The sequence below is a fragment of the Cynoglossus semilaevis genome, chromosome 20, assembly GCF_000523025.1.
Source record: "Cynoglossus semilaevis isolate Cse_v1.0 chromosome 20, Cse_v1.0, whole genome shotgun sequence".
Classification (NCBI taxonomy): domain Eukaryota; kingdom Metazoa; phylum Chordata; class Actinopteri; order Pleuronectiformes; family Cynoglossidae; genus Cynoglossus; species Cynoglossus semilaevis.
In genome coordinates this window covers 12650679-12674728 of record NC_024326.1, presented here as the reverse complement: position 1 = coordinate 12674728, position 24050 = coordinate 12650679, and the positions used below count along the sequence as shown (strand labels likewise).

At 43.0% G+C, this 24050-nt stretch overlaps 1 protein-coding gene and 1 long non-coding RNA gene across 2 annotated transcripts in view; one reads left to right on the top strand and one right to left on the bottom strand.

Annotated features, from left to right (window-relative positions):
- The first annotated feature begins 2717 nt into the window (after positions 1 to 2717).
- pappa2 (pappalysin 2) overlaps positions 2718 to 24050 on the top strand; it is a 32794-nt gene continuing 11461 nt past the window's right edge. Inside the window, exons 1-22 of the mRNA XM_008334839.3 lie at positions 2718 to 4717; positions 5714 to 5946; positions 6039 to 6266; positions 6730 to 7328; positions 9161 to 9309; positions 11555 to 11694; positions 11779 to 11932; positions 12124 to 12316; positions 12397 to 12530; positions 14923 to 15105; positions 15199 to 15502; positions 16762 to 16890; positions 16986 to 17071; positions 19380 to 19576; positions 20191 to 20304; positions 21834 to 21969; positions 22109 to 22283; positions 22550 to 22615; positions 22688 to 22784; positions 22925 to 23102; positions 23257 to 23470; positions 23712 to 23880. Coding sequence (XP_008333061.1) covers positions 3904 to 4717; positions 5714 to 5946; positions 6039 to 6266; positions 6730 to 7328; positions 9161 to 9309; positions 11555 to 11694; positions 11779 to 11932; positions 12124 to 12316; positions 12397 to 12530; positions 14923 to 15105; positions 15199 to 15502; positions 16762 to 16890; positions 16986 to 17071; positions 19380 to 19576; positions 20191 to 20304; positions 21834 to 21969; positions 22109 to 22283; positions 22550 to 22615; positions 22688 to 22784; positions 22925 to 23102; positions 23257 to 23470; positions 23712 to 23880 — 4692 coding nt within the window. The 5' untranslated portion in view covers positions 2718 to 3903. The remainder of the gene's footprint in view (positions 4718 to 5713; positions 5947 to 6038; positions 6267 to 6729; positions 7329 to 9160; positions 9310 to 11554; positions 11695 to 11778; positions 11933 to 12123; positions 12317 to 12396; positions 12531 to 14922; positions 15106 to 15198; positions 15503 to 16761; positions 16891 to 16985; positions 17072 to 19379; positions 19577 to 20190; positions 20305 to 21833; positions 21970 to 22108; positions 22284 to 22549; positions 22616 to 22687; positions 22785 to 22924; positions 23103 to 23256; positions 23471 to 23711; positions 23881 to 24050) is intronic.
- LOC112488701 (uncharacterized) lies at positions 4705 to 23805 on the bottom strand. Its single transcript, XR_003053065.1, has 5 exons — positions 23684 to 23805; positions 19762 to 19820; positions 16721 to 16935; positions 9558 to 9656; positions 4705 to 5496 (listed from the first exon to the last, which is right to left on the bottom strand). It is a non-coding gene; the product is annotated as an uncharacterized LOC112488701 (long non-coding RNA).

Genomic DNA, 24050 nt, shown 5'->3' with positions numbered 1-24050 from the left:
CAGATCCTAACCCTAACTATTACAAATATTTATCTAATCTAAGTTCTAACCCTAATGCTAACCTCACCCCAATTCTAGCTCTAACTCCAAATTAAATTTTGAATCTCAGATTATTTTCTTACTCAGTGGGATATTCAAAATGTATCCACAAGGAAAAGCTGTCCCAACAAGGACAAAGTTCCAGGGAATAGGTGTTGGTGGGCTGTGGGGTCAGTGATGTTTTTGCATGGGATGTTAGCGAGTGGCTGTAAGGTAGTAGAGAAATAAGTGGCAGAGTGATCTGAGGGGAAATAAGTGGGGTGTGAGTGAGTGTGTGAGTGGGTGAGTGAGTGAGTGGAAAATGGGTGTGAAAGAGCAGTAAAGAGAAGACAGAGTGGGCCTCAGGGTCAGTGAGGTCAAGGCCGACAAGCTCAGATGAAGGATAATCTGTGGAGGTCCTTTACAGTGGGGGGTGAGGCCCCAGCGGAGCACACCCAGTTGGTGACCCTTTCTCTCTCTCTCTCACTCTCTCTCCCCCGTTATGCATACACACACAAATACACACACACACACACTCATTACTGCACACTCCAAAATCACTCTCTTCTTCTGTCTCTTCTCCTTCATCCTCTCCCTCCCTCTCTCCCTCCCTCCCGTCCCCTCTCCCTCCCCTTTTCACTTTTTCTTAAAAGCAACCCCGCCCTCCTATTTCTTGTTTCTTTTTTGAGTTGCAGCTGGATTTCAAAGGAAACTTTGCTAGCAGAAAAAAGCTGAATGTTAGCAGGCAGATCTCTCAGTCAGAGAGTCTGGGATTGTGGAATTCCTGCCTCCCACCCTTTAGGAACTTTTTTTTTGCCCCTTCTGGGGCCCCTGCCATAACTGCTAGCAACCTCTTCCTCCATCTCCATCTCGTGTCTCAAGGCAGGGTCCTGTGTACAAGTCGACCCCAACAAAGAACAAACAAAATACATAATACGATCCATTTGATGAATTATATTTAGTGTAATCATTAAAATACATTATTGTAATATAACCCATGCTATATTTAATAAATAAATAATTATGTAATAAATTGTAATTTTAGTTTTAGATATTTCTTCTTTGAAATTAGCGTTCAGACATTTGTTCATTGTACCACACTCTATTGAGCAACAACTTAAAAATAAAAATAAAATAATTATTATATTGTTGTTGGAAATAAAAGTCTTTAAAATTTAAAATGGATTTTTAATTATTTTTATAAAATAATTATTTTATTCTAAATAATACTTTTTAGGGTTTTCGTTCTTAGTATTGTTTCTGAGAAGTCCTTCAGTTGTATTCATGCTTTAATACACACTGTTAACCATCAGTATTTATATCCACCTTGTATTAGGGGAAGGGTCTGCTTTTTTTTACATTTATTACCAATGAACACTTATTTATTTGAAATAAAACAAATTTCATATAAAATAAAAACAATCACATTTTTTTTTTTTTTAAATATCATATCGTATCCATTCCCAGACTTCGGCCTCTCGGAAACTCACTTCCTCACCCTGTCCTTACAGCCCCGCTCAGGCCACAAGGGTGTGCCGCAATGCAGGTAGCATACTTGGAATGACAGGGAACTTACAAAAAACCAAAAAAAAAAAAACAACAACTTTTTCATGTGCAAGACAGATGTTGCGCCTGTCTGTGCTGCACGGCTGAAGAGAGCCAGAGCATGAGTGAATGAGTGAGAGATCAAGAGGATGGGGAGGTAGAGAAGAAGCAGAGGAGGAGCAGGCAGGGGCAGAGGGGGTTATGGAGACCTCTCCATTTAGTGTGCAGCTATTGGGGCGATGGCAAGGTAGAGATCTAAACTGTATATAAATATATGACGTTTACATGCCTTTATAATGTAGATATACACATATTCCTAAAGTTCAGAGTCAGGTGCTATCATTTTAAAAAGTGTGTGATTTTAATAAGTCAAACCTGTTTAGACATGTCTCTCAGGCGTCTCTGACAGCTTTGACAAGTTTCCTCATTATATCCTGGTCACCTGTTGAGCTGTGTTACACTTTATTTGATCAGACTTTTCAATTCTAATTTTGGAAACAGAGAAGAACATTATAGTTGTAACCAAACCTGAAAAGAAAACTGTTAAAATGATTAAACCTCTGCAGCAGGCTTTGATCTGGGTGCGTCTGATTTTCTTTTTCTTTTTTCCCAAAACTGAAAAACATTTGAAAAAGACCTGGACTTCAGTCCTTAGATGAGACTGCGACCTGGAGCGAAACACATCCCCCAGAATTCCGAAAAGAAGGAATTCTCTGATGGGAACAGAAGTCTTGCAGAAGTCTTTAGTCTCGTGTCTCAGTTCCCACTAATCGCCATATGGACAGTTTGAGCTCAGGTAAAACATGCAAACAAAACATGCAAACTCACAACCTATACACCCTGTTGTATCTCACCCCTGTCTCCCACATACAAGTACAAGAGGTCACGGCCAGGGTGACAGAAAAACAATACCAGAATGGACAATAAGTGTGACTCTCTGTGTCCTGAGTAGGTTGAACTCCAGAATTTTGTTGTAATACTTTTGAGGTACTTTTACTTATACTTTTTTAAACCTATAAAAAAGTTGTCATGTGTTTTGTAACTCATTGAAACCTGTGAGTCTCTGAAGATGTTTTTTAGAGAACTTGACTGGGCACTTCGTTGGACACAGTCAGCCTGTACCCAATAGGTAAGTTGTCATGTGTTTTGTAACTCATTGACACCTGTGAGTCTCTGAAGATGAGGCACTTCGTTGGGCACAGTCAGCCTGTACCCAATAGGTGCCAGACTCAGAGAAGTAAGAAAAAAGCAAGTGCATACTATCTCTCTCTCTCTCTCTCTCTGTCTGTCTCTCTCTCTCTCTCTCACACACACACACATACAAAAACACACAAACACACACCGGATCTCCAAAACCATCACCACCGGTGATGTCAAGGCGGGCAGGGGCTCTTAGAAAAAAAAAACTTTTGGGCTCCACAGGAGAGAGAAAGAGAGGGAGAGGGAGAGGGAGAGAGAGGGAGCAGTGAATGGAGGAGGACATTCCACCCAGTGTGCATGTACCGGTGTACAGAAGCAGCATCGCTCACAGACGTGCAACATTGCCAAGAGGATCCGACGCACGGTGGTGGGACATTGATGGACTGATATTTTCACCGCATTATTACCATTATTAATAGACTTGTTATTTTGGGGGAAAACTCATCTATTTAGGTGGACACGTTTTTGGACAGGACTTTTTCTTATTACTCTGACACCTTGCATCAACATTTTGGGAAAGGACGCAATAATGGACAGGTAAAAATAAAAAGAGAGGAAACTTTGGACAAGTTCATTTCAAAAGGACATTTTGTTTTCCAAGATTAGGATATTTACCGCAAATTGTAAACCTAAGCCTTTCTCAGGGTGATTAAATCGGTCTTTTTTTTATTCCGCGATGAATTAAACAACCTTTAGTCTTCCTTTAACTCTTCTGCGTATAAAGTACAAGGCAAGCAGTTTGACGTTATAGTAACATCTATATTTATTCCACTTTTGTCAGTGTGCCAGGTGATGCTGACATGTGTCGACAGCATGGATAAGAGAAAGGCGCAGATTTGCGTCTGAAGCTCCGCGCAAAGTGCAAGAAAGAGGAAGAGAGGGGAGTCAGTGCAGCTGCAGCAACAAAAGAGCTGAACTCATTCAGAATGTTTTTTCCTAAACCTGACATCCATCCACACTCTTTACAAATATAATACGAAATATACTCAGACCAAATTTATGCACGAACTCCTGCACTGATAACGGCCTTATATTCAGTTAAAATAGTTAGTGTTGATGTGAAACGCCATTATTATCTCCGCCTAAATTGTCATATTCATACAATACATCACTATAAATATATTGTAGAGTTTCCAAAAGATGTTGTTGATCAGACTACTGGTTATCCTCCTGACTCTGAACGCAAACACGTGGCCCAGTCCGGTTCATTCCGACGCGCTCAGTTACAAACGTGCCATTGCGCAGCGGGCCGACCGCGAGCTCTCCAGGCTGGCAGGTGAACCCTGCACGGTCTCCGGCGTCTCCAGGTCCTGGAGACAGCCTCGCTCCATCTTTTCGTCCCAACACCGCCCTCCAGCGGTCTATGCAAGGACAGACACCAGCCTCAGAGCGCTGCGCGCTGCAAGGAGCGCGCCTGCGGTCAATGCGGGAGGATGCGAGGGTGATGCCGAGGTCGAGGAGAAGGAAAGTTGGCGGGACGATGAGGATGTGGACAACGGATTTGTCACGTCACCTGAACGGCAGCATGTGGACAACCGTGACAGCAGAGACCAGGATTTTGTTAAGGACGCTGCCACCAAAGGACCTGTGCGTAAAGCTGGCGGCCAGAGCGCGGTGCCACGCGGCTCTGGCTTCAGACGCGCGCGCAGTCTATTCGACACGGAGCCTTACGAAAAAGCGCAGCTGCAGCTGGATACAGCTGTGGAGGACGACTACTCTGGGGAGATGGAGGAAGCCGACCCAACGGTGAGCCTGCCCACCAGCAGCTCCTCTCCGTGGGGTGGCTCCGTACCCACGGTGCCCCCTACCTGGATGACAGCCCTGTACTTCAGCGGGCGTCGGGAGCAGCTGAAGCTGAAGACGTCAGTGAGAGTGGACCTGCCCAGGGATAAGTTCAGCCTGGAACTCTGGGTGAAACCTGAAGGAGGACAGAGCAACCCTGCAGTCATAGCAGGTGGGTGAGAACTGCATGATTCTGTCTGCATAAAAAACAAGTGGTTCCCAAAGTGTGGGGTGCGGTAAATGGTTGACAGTCAAAGATTTTTCATTTTTTTACTGAAGGCCCACAAAAGAATGTGCACATGCTTCATTCAATTTAATTCTATTGTGTTCATTGATGTCCAGTTTTGCAGAAATTGTTGTTAAATTTTTTTTTTCCAAAAACATTAGGATCCTATAAAGTAGCACTAGAACTTGTCTTTTATTCTGAAACCCCCACACACAGAGAAAGAAAGAATAAAGACAGCTGTATTTGTCATCAAAGACTCTCTTAATCTTAATGAGAAATGACATTCCCCTTTGTACCACAAGAGGGAGCCCAAGGACCACCAGAAGTACACATGCCAAAGTTTGAGAACCAAAGCGATTAATTTAATTACTATATAAACAAAATGTGCAAGAACATCTCACCAAGTGCCGTTTTTTAAAATAAAATCTTCAAAATATATTCTTTCTGTTCTGCGTCAGAATTTACATGCAGTGCACATTTTACCTGTGAAAACATAAAGCACTGAGACGGATGGAGGGGTTCCCTGACCTTTTGCCGTCTCCAGAGTGAGACATCTGTGCTGCAGATGTGCTTCAGTGTTGGTCTGTTGCATGAACAGATGGAACGATGGTTTTGTTTTGGCTGAGTGAAATCCCTCCATTCTGTCTTTGCCTCTGTGTTCTCTCCTGCTGTTCTGCCTCTCTGTTTGTCTCAGACGCCTTCAGTCCAGACTATTGACAACTGACCTGCTGGAATTGATCACACACACACACACACACAGTTCAGACCAAACGTTTCAGTCCACATGTAATCACATCACTAACAATAGATGTTGACACGAGGTCTGAACACCGTGTTCTGCAGATATCAGAGTATTTGTACGTATCATTCAGTATTTGTTGTAGTAACTCAAAGCACTTATTTCATGTTTTTCTCCTGATCCATCTTGTGCGTACATTGTAGGTGTATTTGACAACTGTTCCCACACCTTGAGTGAAAAGGGCTGGTCAGTAGGAATACGCACTGTGGAACCTGCTGGGACTAAAGACGCGAGGTTCTACTTCACCCTGCGGACTGACCGAGCAGTGAATTCTACTACTGTCTACAGCCACAAACGATACCACGCCAACGTCTGGACTCATCTGATGGCCACTTACAATGGTCACAACATGATCCTGTATGTTGATGGAGCCAAGGTGTGTACTTTTGGCCCATGACTAAATGTTGAAGTGGAGTTTTGATATTTATCAACATGGCTTCTTGCTATAGCTTCACGTTTTTTTCTCAGGTGGGAGAAAGCAGTCTCCAGTCTGGGAACCTGTACAGCTCCTTCATGAGTACCTGCAGAACTTTCTTTCTTGGCAGTAACCAGTCAGACCAGGGCTACAGTTATAGGGGTCACGTAGGAGGTTTGATTTTATGGGACCACGCTCGCTCTCAAGCAGACCTGCTGAAGCAGCCACCTCAAAATGACCAGAGCGAACCGATCCTGGCAATGTGGGCTGACTTCACTAATGTAATAACTCTGTTAATGGCTTTCTCCTTCTTCTTCATCTTCCTCTTCATCTCATGTTTTTATCACCATTTGTACCACATATCCAGTGTTACATTTACACATGCACCAAACATCTCACGCTGCCCCCTAACTTTATTTCCAAATGTTTTATTGTAAGCCCAGCCTGTTCAAATTGCAGGCTGCGGGCCACAAGTGGTCCAGACACAACCTCAGAGTGGCCCAGTCTTTGGTCATTTTAGAAACATAAAGAGAAACTGAGAGAATCTCAATCAGGAAGCGAAGAAACATTCCTAAAGTAGCTCAGACCATGAACGCACTTCGAGCTTCTCTAAATCTGTCACTCTCTGCTCATCTTCTCATCTTTCAAACAGTGAAACAGTTTTTTTTAAAACAACATTTTCAAAGATATTAAAAACTTCCTTTTTTAATTACTGTTCCAAAAATATTTTATTTATTGTGTTAGGTGGAAGACCTTTGGACTTCACATAAATCTGGTCTCCATCCAGCCATCATCATCACTCCAGTCCCTGAACATCAACCTGTCTCATCCTTTCTGCCGCCACCTTGTGGCCTGACACCCTGTGACAACACAGACATCGTCTCAAGCTACAACAACAGCTGGCAGCTTCGTTCCACCAAACAGGTTCGCTACAGGATCGTCAACCTTTCCAACGATGACGGTGGGAACCCTACGGTGACACAAGCCCAAATCCAGCTGCAGCACTGGGCTCTGACCGAGGCCTTCCGCCCCTACAACATCACCCTAGATCTGAGCGTGCACATGGTGGGAAACTCCAGCCTCAGACAGAGGTTCACCCTCAGCAACTGTCGGATTGGCAAAATAGGTAATCGCAGATGTGACCCAGAGTGTGACCATCCGAGGACGGGCCATGATGGAGGCGATTGCTTGCGACTTGGGCCCTGCTACAACTGGAAGAGGCAGGACGGTGTTTGTAACATGGAGTGCAACAGTATACTGTATGACTACGATGACGGAGACTGTTGTGACCCTGAGGTGACGGACGTCCTCAAGACCTGCTTTGATCCAGAGTCTCCTGACAGGTGATGTAACTCAACCTCTCCTCCACATCTAGCCATGTCAATGACAAACCCATTTCCCATTGGTCTGCTAGGCCAAAGCAGAAAGATATTTTTGATAAACAACGCTGGTAGCAGGCTGCACGGTGGAGGAGCGGTTTTGGCTTACAGAAAGAACACTGCTGCTTCACTGGAAGTTGCTGTTCTGGCTGTGTGCAGGTTTTCTCCAGGGACTCTGGTTTCCTCCTCCGGTTCAAAAACATGCCCATTTAAGGAAATTGTTCACTCTAAATTGACCATACGGTTAGTGTGAATGGGTGTTTGTTTCTATAGGTGGCCCTGAAAACCCACAAAAATAGAGGCCATATAGAAAAAGAAAAACTATAATATTTAATGTTCCAGTTAACCCCCCTTACATTGTTCATTGGACAATGTAAACGGACTATAGCCCTGACAAAGACTGTGCAGGAGGAGATGAATGAACAACCTCCTCTGCTCTTGAAATATAATATATATAATAACGTAGGTAATGACTGCTCTCCTGTATGTCTCCATGTGTGCATGTTTTTTTGCCCCACCTCCTTTATTCCCTTAGTACTCTATTTTGGCAGCCTCCTCTGATGGTGGGAGTTCAGAAGTGTGCAGCTGCTGCTGCTGGCCAGCCAAGGACCAGAACTTTCTGGAGCCAGCTGCTGTCAAAGCACAGAGTTGTTGTCCAGAGCTTGTTCTGAAGTGATAGGCAGGTACACCAGAGATCCTGGCAGCACAACAAAGAAACGCAGTGTGGGGAAAGAGGAAGAGAGACATGGGTGGAGAGAATGTGATGTGGTAGCACGGGACATCATGTCCACTTATACAGAGACACATGTCCACAATCTGCAAACATTTATGATTAGCAAATCCTGGACAGTACATGTTTGTGGACGGAGGTCAGGGAAACACCCGTGACAGGAGGATTCTGCTCCAGCCTTCGTTGATGCTTCACATGCATGTGAATCTCATGTAGAATATTTAGCCATCATTTTCCACCTGAACCCTTCCAACAACCATTCAGTGAACAATAAACTATACCTACCTACCTGTTTTTGGACTATGGGAGAAAACTGGAGCACTCAGAAAAATCAGTGAACGTCCAGACAATGAGTGACCACCTGTTATCCAATTGTTTACCTTCTTGCTGTAAAGCAGCGATTCCCAAACTGGGGGCCAGCGCCCCCTTGGGTGGTCAAAGATCTTGCAAGGGCAATCAGAGCAAGTCAAATAAATGTCATTTTGATATTTACGGACTCTGCTCACACCCTCAGCTGAACCTCTCTGACTGCAGTCATGTTAGAACACGGTGTCCCTGAAGCACCTTAAATCTTCAGCCTCATTGAGCCAGTGCCTGAGAAACCACTGACTTATTTACTGTACTACACTTTTACTCAGGCAGTGATTGCGTCACACGTGACACATGGAGTCATGCGAAGATCTTGGCTGATAAATAACACTTAGACAGACAGATAGAACTGTTTGGGCGGATGGTTGGGAATTAGTGGCTTACTTCATTCATGCAGAATTTTCCCATAGAGGAGGCTTAAAGGTTCAGTCACAGGCTCACCTCAATCACATTCAGATGCTGTAAACAGCTAAAATGTGCAGATAAAAACAGGCCTTTTTTAAAATAACATTTAGACAAAGACATAAATGGAATAAATAATATTTTATATGGTATTTACTTATAACATTTTAGCATGTTAGCTTGTCGTTTTACTTATTAACCGCACATACATAAAATAAATAAAGAGTAAAAAATAAGAAAAGCATATGAAGAGAACAACCGTATTTCAAATGTTCTCTTCTTTCATTTTCCACAGGGCCTATATAAGTGTGAAAGAGTTAAAAGAGGAGCTCAACCTGAGCAGCGCTGACACACTCAATGTTTTCTTTGCCAACAACTCAGTACGAGAAGAGCTGGCAGGAGCTGCAACCTGGCCGTGGGCAAAGGAGGCACTGACCCACCAAGGTGGGCTAATTCATCTGTGATGAACATGACTGGATGGTTTATTATATTCTAAAAGTGAAAAGACTCATTAACTGACTACAGTAGTTGTATTATTTTGAATGAAAACAGTTGTAATCTGACTCGTTATCAACATAGTTGAATGAAAACAGTTGTAATCTGACTCATTATCATACATGATTTAATTATATTTCAGTAAAAATACTTCATTAGTTTTTATAATATATAGAATAAATTGCAGACAATTTTACCTGCATAGGTAGATTGGTCTTTGTTAGCTGCCCGGCTGCATTCCACCAACTCCCTCTGCTGGTCACCTGCACTCTCTCGGCTTTCCTCCCTGTCCCCGTCTCATACAAACACAGTAAAAAGCAACATGTTATTTGGACTGAACAATTTGAACTTAATTCTGTTTAAAATTATTTATTTCCTGTTGTAAGCAGGTAGTGTTTAATAGAGAAAAACAGTTCAAATTTCTTAAGGTTATTTTACCAGTTCAGAATATTTTTTCTGTTTTTATTTCACCCAAAGTTAACAATATTTTTTTCATTTCTTTTCGTAAATTTAGCACATGCTATGGTGGTTTGGCCAAAATTGTTTTGTACTTTGTACCTGTCTGTGGCAGACTTGGATATTCTTCATGCTTTTTGTTTTAAGTTCTATATGTTCATTCATCTTTTTTTCCCCCTCATTTATTCCTTTGTTGTCCTCGTTGGCTGTTCCCTAACAAGGAAAATAGGAGTTTCCTTCAGCTTCTCTAAAATGATAAAAAAGAAAAAAGAAAAAAAAAAGAGAGTTTTTCCCAGCACACTGCCGCTTTCCATTTCAAATCATCTGGGCCCGTTTCACTGGATATGGCTAATCAACTCAACAACAACCAAACAAACAAATGAATAGCAGTCTCGGCGCGGTGCCTCTGTTGCCATTCACGCTCACATGACAGCTGTTCTTTATTTATGTAGGCTGAGCACCTTTTTTCTCCTGCCAGTACGGAGCAGGGAGCAAAGTACTTGGTGTAGATGTACTTCCAGAGGAAGCATTTATCTATTAAAGTAAAAGACTTTTTGGAAACGTGCCGCAACAAAATGTGTGATTTGTTGTTTCCCACTCAGAGTGTTCTTTCAAAAAATACCTATGTTTACAAGACAAAAGACTCAGCGAATCAGCATAGCTGAAGGTTAGATGGCAGAACTGTGGGGTGAACCGAGGTCCATTCAGATCGCTCTTAACGACAGTTGGAGGAATAAAGATGTTCAGTCCTAGAGCCTCAGGTCATCATTTACATCTTTAGCTTCAACACTCCATTAAACCTTTTTTAAACATTAATTTCTGCTATTTTCAGTACAAAACAGAAAAAGTACTGCGGCTACAGAAGTCCAAAAACATAAAATGTGGGAATTAAACATGGCCCAGTGAAGGAACCCTGAACCCTACATTTGCCGCTGCTCAGATTGACTCCTGTTTACCCTGTGCCCCCAAGAAGGAAGAATATTATTAATATTCAACAATTTCTACAAGAATAAGTTTCCTATAATATGTAGCAGTGTTTTTTTAAACATTTATTATAATAACAACAATAATAACAAATGAAAATGTTGGGCTATTGTGGAAAAACATGTGATCGGAGCCTTGAACCACTAAGAGGTTTTGAAGAAAATCGCTATGAACATTTTGTTTGTTATCTTGAAACAAGAGAGCTGGATTTTAAATTTGTCTTCACAATTGAATAAGTTGTACTTTTTCAAAGAACGAGACGTCTGGACGACGACAGAACGGCGATGGTTATTGATTGAAAGGTTCTGACAGAAATCATTTCCTAGCGGCTTCTCGGCCTAATGTAGTTTATTGTTTGTGCAGGCATACATACAAAGTTCCTCCGCAATGTTTTCCATAACCACTAGAAAAAACCTTGGCTACGTTTTCAGTCTTTGGTTTGAACCACACAAGGTTCACTTTGCTCTTAAATGAATTTTACATCAGAGTGCTCAGCTTTTTATTTGGTGGTCTGTTTCTGTTTCTGTTTTGGAAATCCCAGCTGTACATGTTGTGGTGGAAAACAACACAATGTAGCTGAATGGATGCATCGCTTGTAGCCAGAGTCTGGACTTGGAAACCAAAGTCTATTTTTGTGACCATTCGCTGCGACAAACTTTCAAGCTTAATTTACTTTTTGATTTTGATTTGATCTGCTGACGGGGAGTTTTATAGTGGCATCAGTGCTACACTAATCTGTCTGCTGTTGACTCAGGTGGGATGGTGCTCAACCCCTCCTACTTTGGCACCCCTGGTCACACCAACACCATGATCCATGAGATGGGACACATCTTTGGCCTGTACCATGTGTTCAAAGGGGTGAGCGAACGGGATTCCTGTGATGACCCATGTCAGGTAGGAAAAGTGAAACATGTTTTCAAGCTCAAAATTGAAACTTTTCTAGTCAATACTTCATGTCTCCTCCACCTGTACTTCCAGGAGACTCATCCTTCCATGGAGACAGGAGATCTGTGTGCTGACACTGCTCCAACACCTAAATCCAAAGCCTGCCATGATCCTGGAGTTGTCAACGACACCTGTGGAGTCACCAAGTACCAGAACACTCCATACAGCAACTTTATGAGCTACACAGGTACAGGGATTACACACACACACACACACACAGCCTTGGTCTTAGAGCTTGAGCAAACACTTCACCAGCTAATTATTGGATATATTTTTGAATGTCTGTTCTGCGTCGGTCAAATCTACTTTAATCTGATCCACATACAGTATGTGTTTTGTTGTTGATGATGATCTTTTCCTGTATGTCCACCACCTCAGATGACAACTGTACGAACCATTTCACTCCCAACCAAGTGGCCAGGATGCACTGTTATCTAGACATGGTCTACCAGGGATGGCTACTGGACCGTGACCCTGCCTCCATCCCCCTGCCTCCGATAGTAACTGACCAGAGTCCAGATTCTGTCTCCATCTACTGGTTGTCTCCTCTCAGAGGACGTCTTTACCAAAGGTATGACCTCATCATTAGCAGTTGGAAAGACAACCTGTTTAAATATAGAAGTGATCAGTTTCAAATGTTTTTTTTCTCAGCTCTTCAGGTCACACGTCTGGAGTCAACTGTGGAGACTGTGACACGGACGGTGTTTTCCACCAGTTTGCCTCTGAGGCTGCGTCTCCTCGCATCTGTGATACATCAGGCTACTGGACACCGGAGGAGGCTGTCGGTCAGTCACAAACTGTGTATGTGTGTGTGTGTGTGAGAGAGAGAGAGAGAGAGAGAGAAATAGAGAGAGAATTTGCATGTACATGTTTTATTATTTCTGTTTTGTTTCTCTCTTCTTTCTTTTTCATACCTTCCTTCCTTCCTTCCTTGCTTCCTCATTCTACTCATTGTCCCCCTCATACGTCCACATTCCTCCTAGTCAACAAATAATTGACCGACAGGAATGCAGTGGTTTTGGGTTTGTGTCGTGTCTTTTGGTTTTACTTCTGTCTTTTGTTTCCATGAACCACATCCCCCCCCCCCCCACCCAAGAAAACACACACACACTCATGAAAACTGACCTCCCACTCTCCCCCCCAACACACGCAGACATCTTTCCTCTGTAAATTTCAGGTGCGTGCAAGGCTAATGGCTTCTGGAAGGGGAAAAAAGGCAGAAAATGGTTACATGATGATTGCCCTTTGCCACACAGCTGTTTCTGTCTCTGCTCTGTTTGAGGCAAAGGCGCGAACAGAGATTATTAGGCAAAGTGTCGACTCTGGGTAATGTTTGTGTGTGGTTCAAACACTGGACCTCTGTCATAAACAAAAACTCCCCCCAGAAATAGTTTCCTTCAACAATACGCACATGGTCCTTGTTATTTCAATCAATTTTTCTGGAGGAGCAACGTCTCCCCTCACATGACATGTAGAATGAGGGGAAAGAAACAAGAAAAGAAAAAAACAACCCAAAACATTAAGAGAAGGGAGAAAAAAAACAGATTATAAAGGATGGGGGGGTCGGGTGGAGGTGGAGGAACAAATTTACAAACACAACTGCATTTCTTTCTTCAATGGAAACTCTACCCAAGTATGTGGAAATCCTCTGCTGGAATTTATGCTTTGAAAATAAGCAGTAAGGAGAAACAGGGGGATTACGGCTGCCTCGCTTTCTCTGTGGGATCATAATGATGATAAAGAGTCAATTACAGACTTACTCCAAACAGTGGTATGCACATAGCTGAGGAGACAGCCAGTCTGCTGGCTTCCCTGTCTCCCTTTTCACTATTTCCCACTTCTGACGGCAAAGATGCACAGGGGTCACTTTGTCAACAAAGATGGGAAATATTGCCTTCGGCTGAAAGTGGAGAGGGGAAATTGGAATAATTCATACTGTAGCTGGAAGTACAGGATGTTGAGGTTGATGACAAAAAGCTGTTGTTGGTTTATATTTAGTGTCGCCACTGACTGACTGGTCTGAGTGACTGGTCTGACTGACTGGTCTGTCTGACTGGTCTGTCTATATTAAAAAAAAACAAAATACTATTTACTGATATTAATAGTAAAATGTAATCTGTCAAATTTTGTGTGACTAATAGAGAATGTAGAATTTAAAAAAAATGGTTTAATCCAAGTATGGAAGCACATAAAAGGGATTTAAATAGTTATTTTAAACACTCGCCTAATTTGAATAAAAATAAAAACAAAAACAAAAGTAGAAATTTAGGGCCAAGACAAACAAATATTTTGCAGTAAAACAAGAAGCAGGGAGAAAAAAACCCTGTGAGGTAGAAACAAATAGACAAACTGTATTAACATTAACATTAACATTAGAATGATTGAACACAGTTTGTAAAAGCCGATATTAAAAGAGGTTTAAATTCCCTTTTCTACCAAAAAATGTTGGTATCCACATGCACATAATAAACCTTTGGTTGACCCTGAGATCTGCTCAGCGATCCCTGAGTCACGGCGTCGCACTGACCCAGCTGCACTCCTCTTAATCACATTAAAATATTGAAACACTTTTGCAGGTGATGAGCTGAGTTTAAACTTGAAATAAAGTCACAGACAAAACTCTCAAAGTGAGAAATGCTTAAACGGAAAAGAACTGAGCTCCTAATTTTGGCTGAACATCGTGTGTTCATATCCGATTATTTATGATAGACCTTAAACTCCCAAATAACTGTCAGGCCTCTGATAGGCCAGCTGTGGTCATGTGGTGTGTGTGATAAATATGTGATGAATGTATGGACGGTGTTGTACTGACACCTGCCCCAATGTGACAGTGGGATTGATGATGGACGTGCTGAGACACACTCACAGCCTCATCTCTCTGTGTTTGGTTTCACTGCCTGACTTGGCATCACTCTGTTTATCCTGCCTTCATTCCCAAGACCAAGCCAGCAGTCAGTGGACTCCATGTACATGTGCGTTTGACGCTGCCTTCAATTAGGGGTTCAAAAGTTTAAAAAAATATATCCAGAAAATATGTAAAATTATTATGGGTCAGTATTTATTACAGTGCTGAAGAACTGACAACATCGTGTGTTCCCTCATGCTGCTGGTGTATCTCTACACTGTACATGCTAACTCACATGTGTCTGTGTCTGTGTCTGTGTCACCTCACTGCAGGCCCACCTGATGTGGAGCAGCCCTGTGAGCTCAGTCTCCAGGCCTGGAGCCCTGAGCTGAGCCTGTACGACACTAACGTCACCTCACCATGTCCTGACACGGAGGGCTGCACCCTAACACTGAGGTTCCTCCACCCCGTCGTCCCACGCACACTCACTCTGTGGGTCACCTACATCTCATCAAGTGAGTCTCCAGTTTGATGCTTTCGGTTTGGCTGGAACTGTTTTGGGACTGTTGTGTTGGGTGAGTTTATCTGGTCTCTAATTTAACCTCCAGGTAACCCAGCCGTGGCTAACATAGAGCTGATGACAGACACAGGGAAAACCATCAGCCTGGGTGCCCAGCACGTCTTCTGTGACACGCCCCTCACCTTACGTCTAAACACCAACAACGCTGCCATCGCTGCCATAAAACTCTGCACCTTCGATGAGAAGATGGAGATCGATGCAGCCATGCTGTCCTCAGGCCCCGGCTGCTCTCTGTGCTCCAACTGTGTGCCTTTGCTCTACAGGATACAGCGACAGCCTCCGTTCACCAGCAGGAGCCCCCCACCTCAGACTCAGCAGAGCTTCACTGACAGGTGAATGCTCAGTGTTTGGATTATTTTGGAGTGGAGAGATTTGATATCCAGGATGCAGCGTTTTTATCAGATGTATAGTTATATAAATGATGATTTACACATACACACGTTCTGGACATATAAATGATGATTTACACATACACACATACACATTGTTAGCACTTCCCATTGACATACTCCATTCTATAGCCTGTTATGCTAACTTTACTATTACAAACAAATCCCTACTCTCCATTCTTACCCGATCTGTAACTGGACCCTAACTCTCATCCAGAATCCAAACAAAATCTTGAACCACCTCAAAAAACTCTATGACTGAGTCAGGATTTACAAATTTGCCCCACAACGATAGCAGATACACAGATACCAGACATAGGTGGGTCAGAAAGTGGCCCGCGGGCCAGTAGTTTGAGACCCCTCGTCTATAGAGATAGAATTAGAGTATTATCTACCTAACACAGCTCTTCAACATCATCTTTCTGGAGTTAAATAATGTATATATTTATCTCCAGAAACTCCAGTTTGCTACATCCATCAGTTACCATATAATAATCTTAATTCATAGGAGGCGATAACAGGTCTGGACTTTATTAGATGATCCTTTTGTTAAGTGGTAACAATATGTCTTGCCATGTGTTCGCTGCTGGCAGCCATGGTTTCTGTCTGTCTGTTGATCATGTTTCAATCCTTCACAACAGCATACTTCAAAAACCTGGGCTATTCCCTTATATTTGGGTAAAAATATCTGTCTCCAGTCTGTGGGGCTGATCTGGTTTGACAAGCTCAAATCACAGTCTTTCATCACCGGGACGCCAAGTCAACATGGAGCCAAAACAATATGAGCAAGCATGAAGAGCTGAGTGGAAAGGACCCTGGTGTTTTTGGGAGGAATTTGAAATTCTGAACAACAACTAGAATGGAAATGTAAAGCCACAAGTCACTTTGGATTTCCCCCCTCAGCGTAGCCTGAAAATACCCCCGTCTCTACTGTCGCCCCTGGTTTTTCAGCTTCTGCTCAAACACCGATAAGAAGAAGACAGATTTCAAATGTGACGTTATGGAATTCTGAGATTCCCACTTTGGGAACCACTTGTGAAATGTTGATATGTTTAGAAGGGTCAAATTCTATTTTAGGGAACACCTCCTTGTTTGCACCAATCAGATATAAATATGTTAAAATCAGATATAGATTTCAGTAGTAACATTTAAAGTTGTTACCGTGACAACCAGCTGAGTCGTTGTCTTTCCCTCTCCTGCAGCTCTGTGACCAGAGGAGTCCAGTACAGTTACACAGTCCAGGCGGAAGCTGACGGTCTTGTCAGCGCTCCGTCGCCACCGCTCTCCTACACCCACGGACAGTCCTACTGTGGAGATGGCGTCGTACAAGGGTCTGTTGACTCGGTCCTCCGGCTCACACAACGATAACCTTTGAACTGAAGAATAAGTGAAATGAAAGGTCATGACTCTGATCCTTCTTTTTCAGGACAGAAGAATGTGACGACAGAAATCTGTTGGATGGTGACGGCTGCTCCAAGAAATGTCACAAGGAGCAGGGATTCAAATGTCATGGTGTGTGGATCATGTTTTTATATATAAACTGCAAAGATTGACAGGTGTGAGACAGTAATATTACACAGATACGTTCTCATGGTAACAATGTAGTAGCGCTCTGGCTCAACATGAACCCATTTCACAGTCTGACTTCTCAAACCAGTACTGAAATATTATTATATATATCGATACGACAGGAAACAGCAAACTATCCCTTTAAGTTCAAAAGTTAAGCTCTTTACGATTGTATTTTTCTAAAATTATTTCATATATTTTTTGTATAAACTCCTCCATATATGCCTTATCAGGTCATGTCGAGGTCACTGCTAGTCATTTTTCACACAGTCTAAGCATGTACTGTTGTTAGAGACACTAACAGCACTGAGATTTCCAACAATCGGCCAACGTGTTTGTTCAGCAACGACACGCTGGAGTTTGGAGAGAAACAATTGTATCCCCACCTTTTACAACGAACAACTAGTAGAGAAAACAATTTGGCCAAAGACATTTTTACAAATTGCCACTCTTAACTACAGTTGCACTTCTTAGTCATGCACTTTGTCTGTGTTTTCTTTTCACGTTTCCTTGGATTTGCCAAACAGTGTTTCCTTGCTGTCAGACTTATAGAGCTGACTATTCTCTGAGGTTAGAAAACCACAAACTTTTACAGCATCTTCATTACTGACAGGCGGCATCCGCTGAAGGCATAAAAAAGGTACAAAAGTTACATTTTTAACCTGCTGATTGAATGCAAAATAAATCACACAAAGTAAGCACAAAATACTGAGCAAATATAACAGATGGTGTTGACATTATGGTTGAAGATTTCAGGCTCTTTGAAGCTGAGAAAAAAAATCCTCGTGTTAATCATTGTCACAGGTGTTGTCAAAGCAGGGTGGGCTATCTGGAATGATTGCTTCATCCTACTTTGCCAAATTCATATCGGAGTGTGACCTAATTTGCCTTTTACTGAGATGTGCTTGGATTGACTAATTGAAGCCAATAGTGCAGCTTTTAATCTTTGTTGCAGCTGCGTCTGCATAACTTCTGCAGCTGTCCACATATTAATGAGGCCAAAGTCGTGAAGTATTTTTCCACCTTTTTTCTAATGAATAGCTTCTGCTTTCAAACCGTTGTCAGGTCATGGTTTCCAGTCTTCCTGTGATGCACGACTGTGGTATGTCCTGCCGATACCTTTACTCCCAGTAAACACACGTGGGCAGTGGCATCGACTCTCACAGGAGAGAATAATCTCTCAGATATGACAGGAGAATTGTTGGTCAGTGGGACCAGTACCAGGCCGTCAATCATTTGGCTGCCCAGAAAGCATTACTAAAAAGTTTTAAATTAATTTTTTTATTTGTTTAACTTGTGCTATTTAATTATTTAGTCCTATAATGTTTTGCGTAAAACCAGTAGGTGGGACAAAAACAGTTTAGGAGCATGAAGGAATTTGGGAACGTAGAGCCGTCATGTCAGACACTGTTAGTCGTTGCAGGGCCACATATAAAAACCATTCATACTAATGTTCAAAGCAGCAGTAATAGGGAGTGACAGTTCAACAGGAACACGTTCTCTCCTAAAAATCCTTAAAACAGTTTTTTTCAGGTTCCTTAAAAAAATATCGGAGTCAGACTATGAGTCTGTGAAACAAAATGCAAGATTATTACCAAACGTACTAATATATAATCTATAATGGATGACATTATACGTCTGCCGGTGCAGTATTCATGTGAGGCGGTTCAGTTCAGTTCTGAGTGTCATTCTCGACTCTCCTGGACTCTGCCGAATGCCTTTGTTTTGGTTTCCTCTCCACTAATGTTCTTGGATCTTTGAGAGTTAATAAAAGCTGACATGGAAAAAGATTTGAATGCATTAGCAGACACAATAAAACTGTCTATAGTTATATCATCTACCAGACAGGCAATAAGTTTTTACTATTGCTTTGGCTGTCCTTCATAACACATGATGCTGCTTCTTTTGTCACCTGGTGACGTGTAGCAGCCCAGCAGGGACCTCACTGGAGTGGGATGGATTCATGAGGCAGCGACGAGGCTCACCGTCTGCATATGAACATTACAAATGAGCTGTAATCTCTATTAATTAATCCAAGTCAGCACCATTCCTCTCTGTTATTTACAGTTTGCTGATGAGCCAAATACGCCTGAGTCTACATGGCCGATACTAAAAATGAAAATTCACTTTGTTCTGGTTCACTGACAAATACATTTGGACTTGATTCTAACGGTTGGAGATAGGCTTCAACGCTGCCAGATTAAGAAAGCAGGGTTTATATCCTTTCACAAATCATCTTCTGTCTTCCCAGGTGAACCCAGTCAGTGTTATGTATTCCATGGCGATGGTGTGTGTGAGGAGTTTGAGCGAAACTCCAGTAGGCAAGACTGTGGCTACTTCACACCGCTGGGCTACACCGACCAGTGGGCAACCACTGCTACTGCGTCCCATCAGGACCCCATCCACTGCCCCGCTAATGCCGCTACAGGGGAGCCATCAGTTCACAAGGTATAACAAAAAAAAAAAATATATATTTTAAAGAGTCGTCATGAAGGTGTCAGGACAGATGTTCTAATCTGTACATGTGAAACAATAGATACTGATACTGTTGTTACAGTCTGATCCAGACTGTCAAGGCCTGTGATTGGTCGACTCTCTGAGTGTGAGGGTTGGCAGATAGATAGGAGTCTTACCTGTAATTAATGTTCATTACTGACGCTGAGATTTTCACTGGGACCAGGAAGTGTTGGACCTGATGAGGACAAGTGAGAGATGAGTCGTCAGGCAACAGGAAAAGAGGAAAAATTAAAAACCACAGATGATTTATGAATGTCACACATTAGATCAAAAAAATCAATACCTTCATGACTAAAGTTTAACATGTGAAAATGCTACGAAAAGGGCTTTGAAAGTACGAAGGAAGATTTGGGTACCAGTGACCCCGCGGCCTTGACTTGATCCTGGAGGGTTTCCTCTTATCATGACTTTGCAAGGGAGGTAATTATGGGGAACTATGTCTATGGGTCATGGCCTGTTGACCTTGACCTTTGACCTGTAAGATGAAGTCTTTATATCCTGATGACCATGTCAAATTTAATGATCCTTTGTTCTTCTGCGGGAAGCTGTGCAGGTACCAGCACCCAGATGTGGCCGACATGTTGGCACCGAAAGGCTGGTTCCCCTGTACGGCCCAGACGGACACAAACAACGACATCGAACACCCGTTTTGGCTGAAGGTGTGTTTGTTCAAGGTCTTTACCAATATATTCATGATGGGATGAATGTGAGTGTGAGGCTGTTTGTGTTTAGATGTCAGCTCCAGGATGGAGGAGTCGCCTGACAAATGCTATGGTGTGGTTTGAACGTCTTCATTTGTGAGCAGTACCACGGCCCTGCAGGCTGCACTTCACAGACAGTTGGTTGGAAATGGATTTTGTACCTTTGTTATTTCAGGTGCTGCAGGTATATTTTACTGAAGGTCTGAAAAATATATTAATTTTAACTGAAACTTTGTGGAGGTGAAAAAAGGTTGAAATAAAAACCTTTTCTTTGGCTTTGTCTGCTGTGGGATGAGAGAAGTTAGAGAAGAAAAGGGCTTTGTCTGCTGTGGGATGAGAGAAGAAAAAACTGAAGCTACACTCAGTTTCTATGACATCACTGAAGTGTTATCTTCAGCTCTGATAAGGAAGACTGAGGTGGAGAGTGAATGGATGTGTGTGTGTGTGTACACCTGTGAACGATGCCTTTACAACAGTGTGACGTTTACGAACATCTGTCTGATAGTCTGAGTAACAATAATACAGTTATATATAAATATTCTTCCCTTGGATTCTTCTGGAATGTTTTTTGGAGTATTTGGATAAAAGTGTGTGTGTGTGTGTGTGTGTGTGTGTGTGTGTGTGTGTGTGTGTGTGTACACCTGTGAACGATGCCTTTACAACAGAGTGACGTTTACGAACATCTGTCTGATAGTCTGAGTAACAATAATACAGTTATATATAAATATTCTTCCCTTGGATTCTTCTGGAATGTTTTTTGGAGTATTTGGATAAAAGTGTGTGTGTGTGTGTGTGTGTGTAGCATTTTCTTCCCACTAAAGTCATGGACTGTGGGTGGCTCCTCCTCAACAGCTTCCAAACTCTTGCCAATACTTCTCAGATGGGGTTCAAAGGCCGCTCATTCAGACTGCTGGCTCTCACCGCAGCATGCACACAAGCACAAACGCACAAATGCACGCACACACATTCCTAAATGTCTAACAATTACATTATTCCTATGATACCTCAGACATCCTAATGACTCATTTTCCAGGTCAACGGAGAACCAGGAGTACTAATGATTTGTGTATGATTCCACTGCCATGACAAACAGTAATCACTAGAATCTTCCAAATAATAATAGAAAACCCTCGGCTCTATGATGGTTAACCATAGTGGGAAAACAGGTGTTAGAAAATGAAGTCATGGTTCATGAAGTTTAAACAACATTATCATGGGATGAAATAACTTCAGATTTGTAATCATGTCTTCATTTGTCACGGCTACAGAAAATAAAACAAAAACAACGGTGTGACAGGATCGGCTGTAATGTAATAATAAACATTTACAGTAATAAAACGCTGAAGAAACGGCGAACTAAACACATCTCCATGACAACGATGCACATGTCGGCCGGCAGCAAGAACGGCACTTTACTATTTTTTGTGACTTGATATTTCTAGTACCACCTGATTTTTTTCTCCCTTTACATTTATCGTCCTACGTAGGTGGGGTTTGCTCACCCTGGGGTGGCAGCCTCCGTCATGGTCTTCCTGGCATCAGATGGTTCAGTTTCTGGAGATCAGTGCCGAAGCACCGCCACCATCTTCCTGTCTGACACTACAGGCAAAAACCATTCCTTAGGTACAGTACTAGTTGTTCTTTGGTAGTAAATCAACAGTAACAAGTTGATGTGAACAGATCAGGTCAAAGTTCACTAGCCAAACTTGGGCGTTAGCGTTGTATGCTGCTAAATGACAACAGTTTCCTTCCATCTCACCAGGGGCACATAACCTGTCATGCCATCGGAACCCTTTAGTGGTCAATGTGACCCATGACCTCTCCCGACCTTTCTTCCTCACGGCCTCAGTCATCCTGCTCTTCTCTTCCCACTTCGTGGCCGTGGGAGGTGTAGCTCTGAGGACTTCCTGTCATTTTAGCACCTTCGCCCTGACCGGGTGCGCATCAGAGGGTGGGCTTTCCCACAGCTACCTACTTAACACACACTTCTGCACTGCACCATTACAGAGGGCTGTAGAACTGCACAAACACAGTGTAAAATGTACTGCTTACATATTCTTAAAATTGATATGAAGCTAAATCAGAACCAGGTGACCACCAGGTGACAACCAGGTGACCATTCAAAGCTTCCTTGTTGCCTTCCTCATCTCAACAACCTTCCTCTCTCCTCTCTCCTCCCTCTCATGCCACATCCCTCCAATAGCTGTTTGCGGCAGCCGTGCCAGATGGACAGCTGCAGTCTGCCTCACTTAGAGCACGCCTCGGTCAGGTAGGTCACCTGGTACGACCCGTGACAACCGGGACAAAACAACTATCTTTACATATCAGTGTGTCTCTGCAGGTGTAGTGGAGGAGGAGAAGCCTCTCGCTGCTCTGTTCAGTGCCATCGTGGCTTCACCGTCACCGTCCTGAATGGCAAGAGAGTGGCAGCCAATCAGGTGAGCGAGATGGCATAATCACATGTTGCAATGTGCAAATGCATTGAAAAGAAAGTTGGACAAATTTGCCACATAGACAGTGTTAACCCCTTCAGGGTAAAAATAGTGTCAATATTGTTGTTTTGTCTCTTCCTCCTCAGAGGAAGACAGAGCTGGAGTGTTTCCACGGATCTTGGGATCGTATCGTTAGCTGTCAGCCTGTGGATTGCGGCGTGCCGGATGAGTCCCACGTCTACCACGCCATATTCAGCTGCCCTTGGGGAACTACGTTTGGTAAACAGTGTTCATTCACCTGTGGATCACCAGCCATACTTCAAGGTGAGCAGAGCGGCTCTAAGGCTAGCTAACATCCGTGTTATCTACAACATCAGCTGAGTCGGAGTTATTTCTCAGAACATGCATCTGTCCAAATCCAGTTCATAAATCCTAACGTTTGTCTCCCTTCTCCTCCCCCATCCTCCCCCGTCCACAGGCGACAGTGACAGGTTAGTGTGTCTGGAGGACGGACTCTGGTCTTTCCCAGAAGCCTACTGCAAGATCGAGTGTCCAGAGGTCCCACAGCCCCCCCACAGCAGGCTGCTGACACCACAGTGTCTCGTCTCCGGTCATGACATCGGGTCTTTCTGCCGTTTCAAATGTAACCCAGGTTTCTACGTCACAGGGAGCTTAACCAGGAAGACCCCCAGGTGAGTGTGGGGTGGTCAGCGCTGCACCAGGGTTCAGAAATTAAGGTTTTCTCACAATACAATAAAGTCTAAAAACTAACAGACAAACAGAACAACCTTCACTGTTTGTTACCAAGACACAGATTTTCACATTTGTAACTTCAACTCGTCGGCCATCGAAGAGGCCGAGGATTGGAAAAAATAATTCGTCAAAAAACGAGCAGAGAGACTCACCAGTTTTCATGGACTCCTGTGTCTGTAGGAAGTACTTCAAGTTGGAGTGCCTGCGGGAGGGTCAGTGGGAGGAGACGGGCTGTGAACCCATATCCTGCCCGGCGCTGCCTGTTGTTTTCCAGGGCATGTACACCTGCACCGACGGTCTGTACTACGACAGCTGCTGCACCCTGCAGTGTCTGGACCAAACAGAAAATGTAAGAAGTCAGCAGTTTGTCCTCGTATAAATGTAAAATATAATCATCCCAAACAGAAAATGTAAGAAGTCAGCAGGGGTTTTCTGAAGTTACCGTTCAGTTTGTCCTCATATAAATGTAAAATATAATCATTTTATAATCACTCTGTTCATTTTCTCCATCATTTTAAG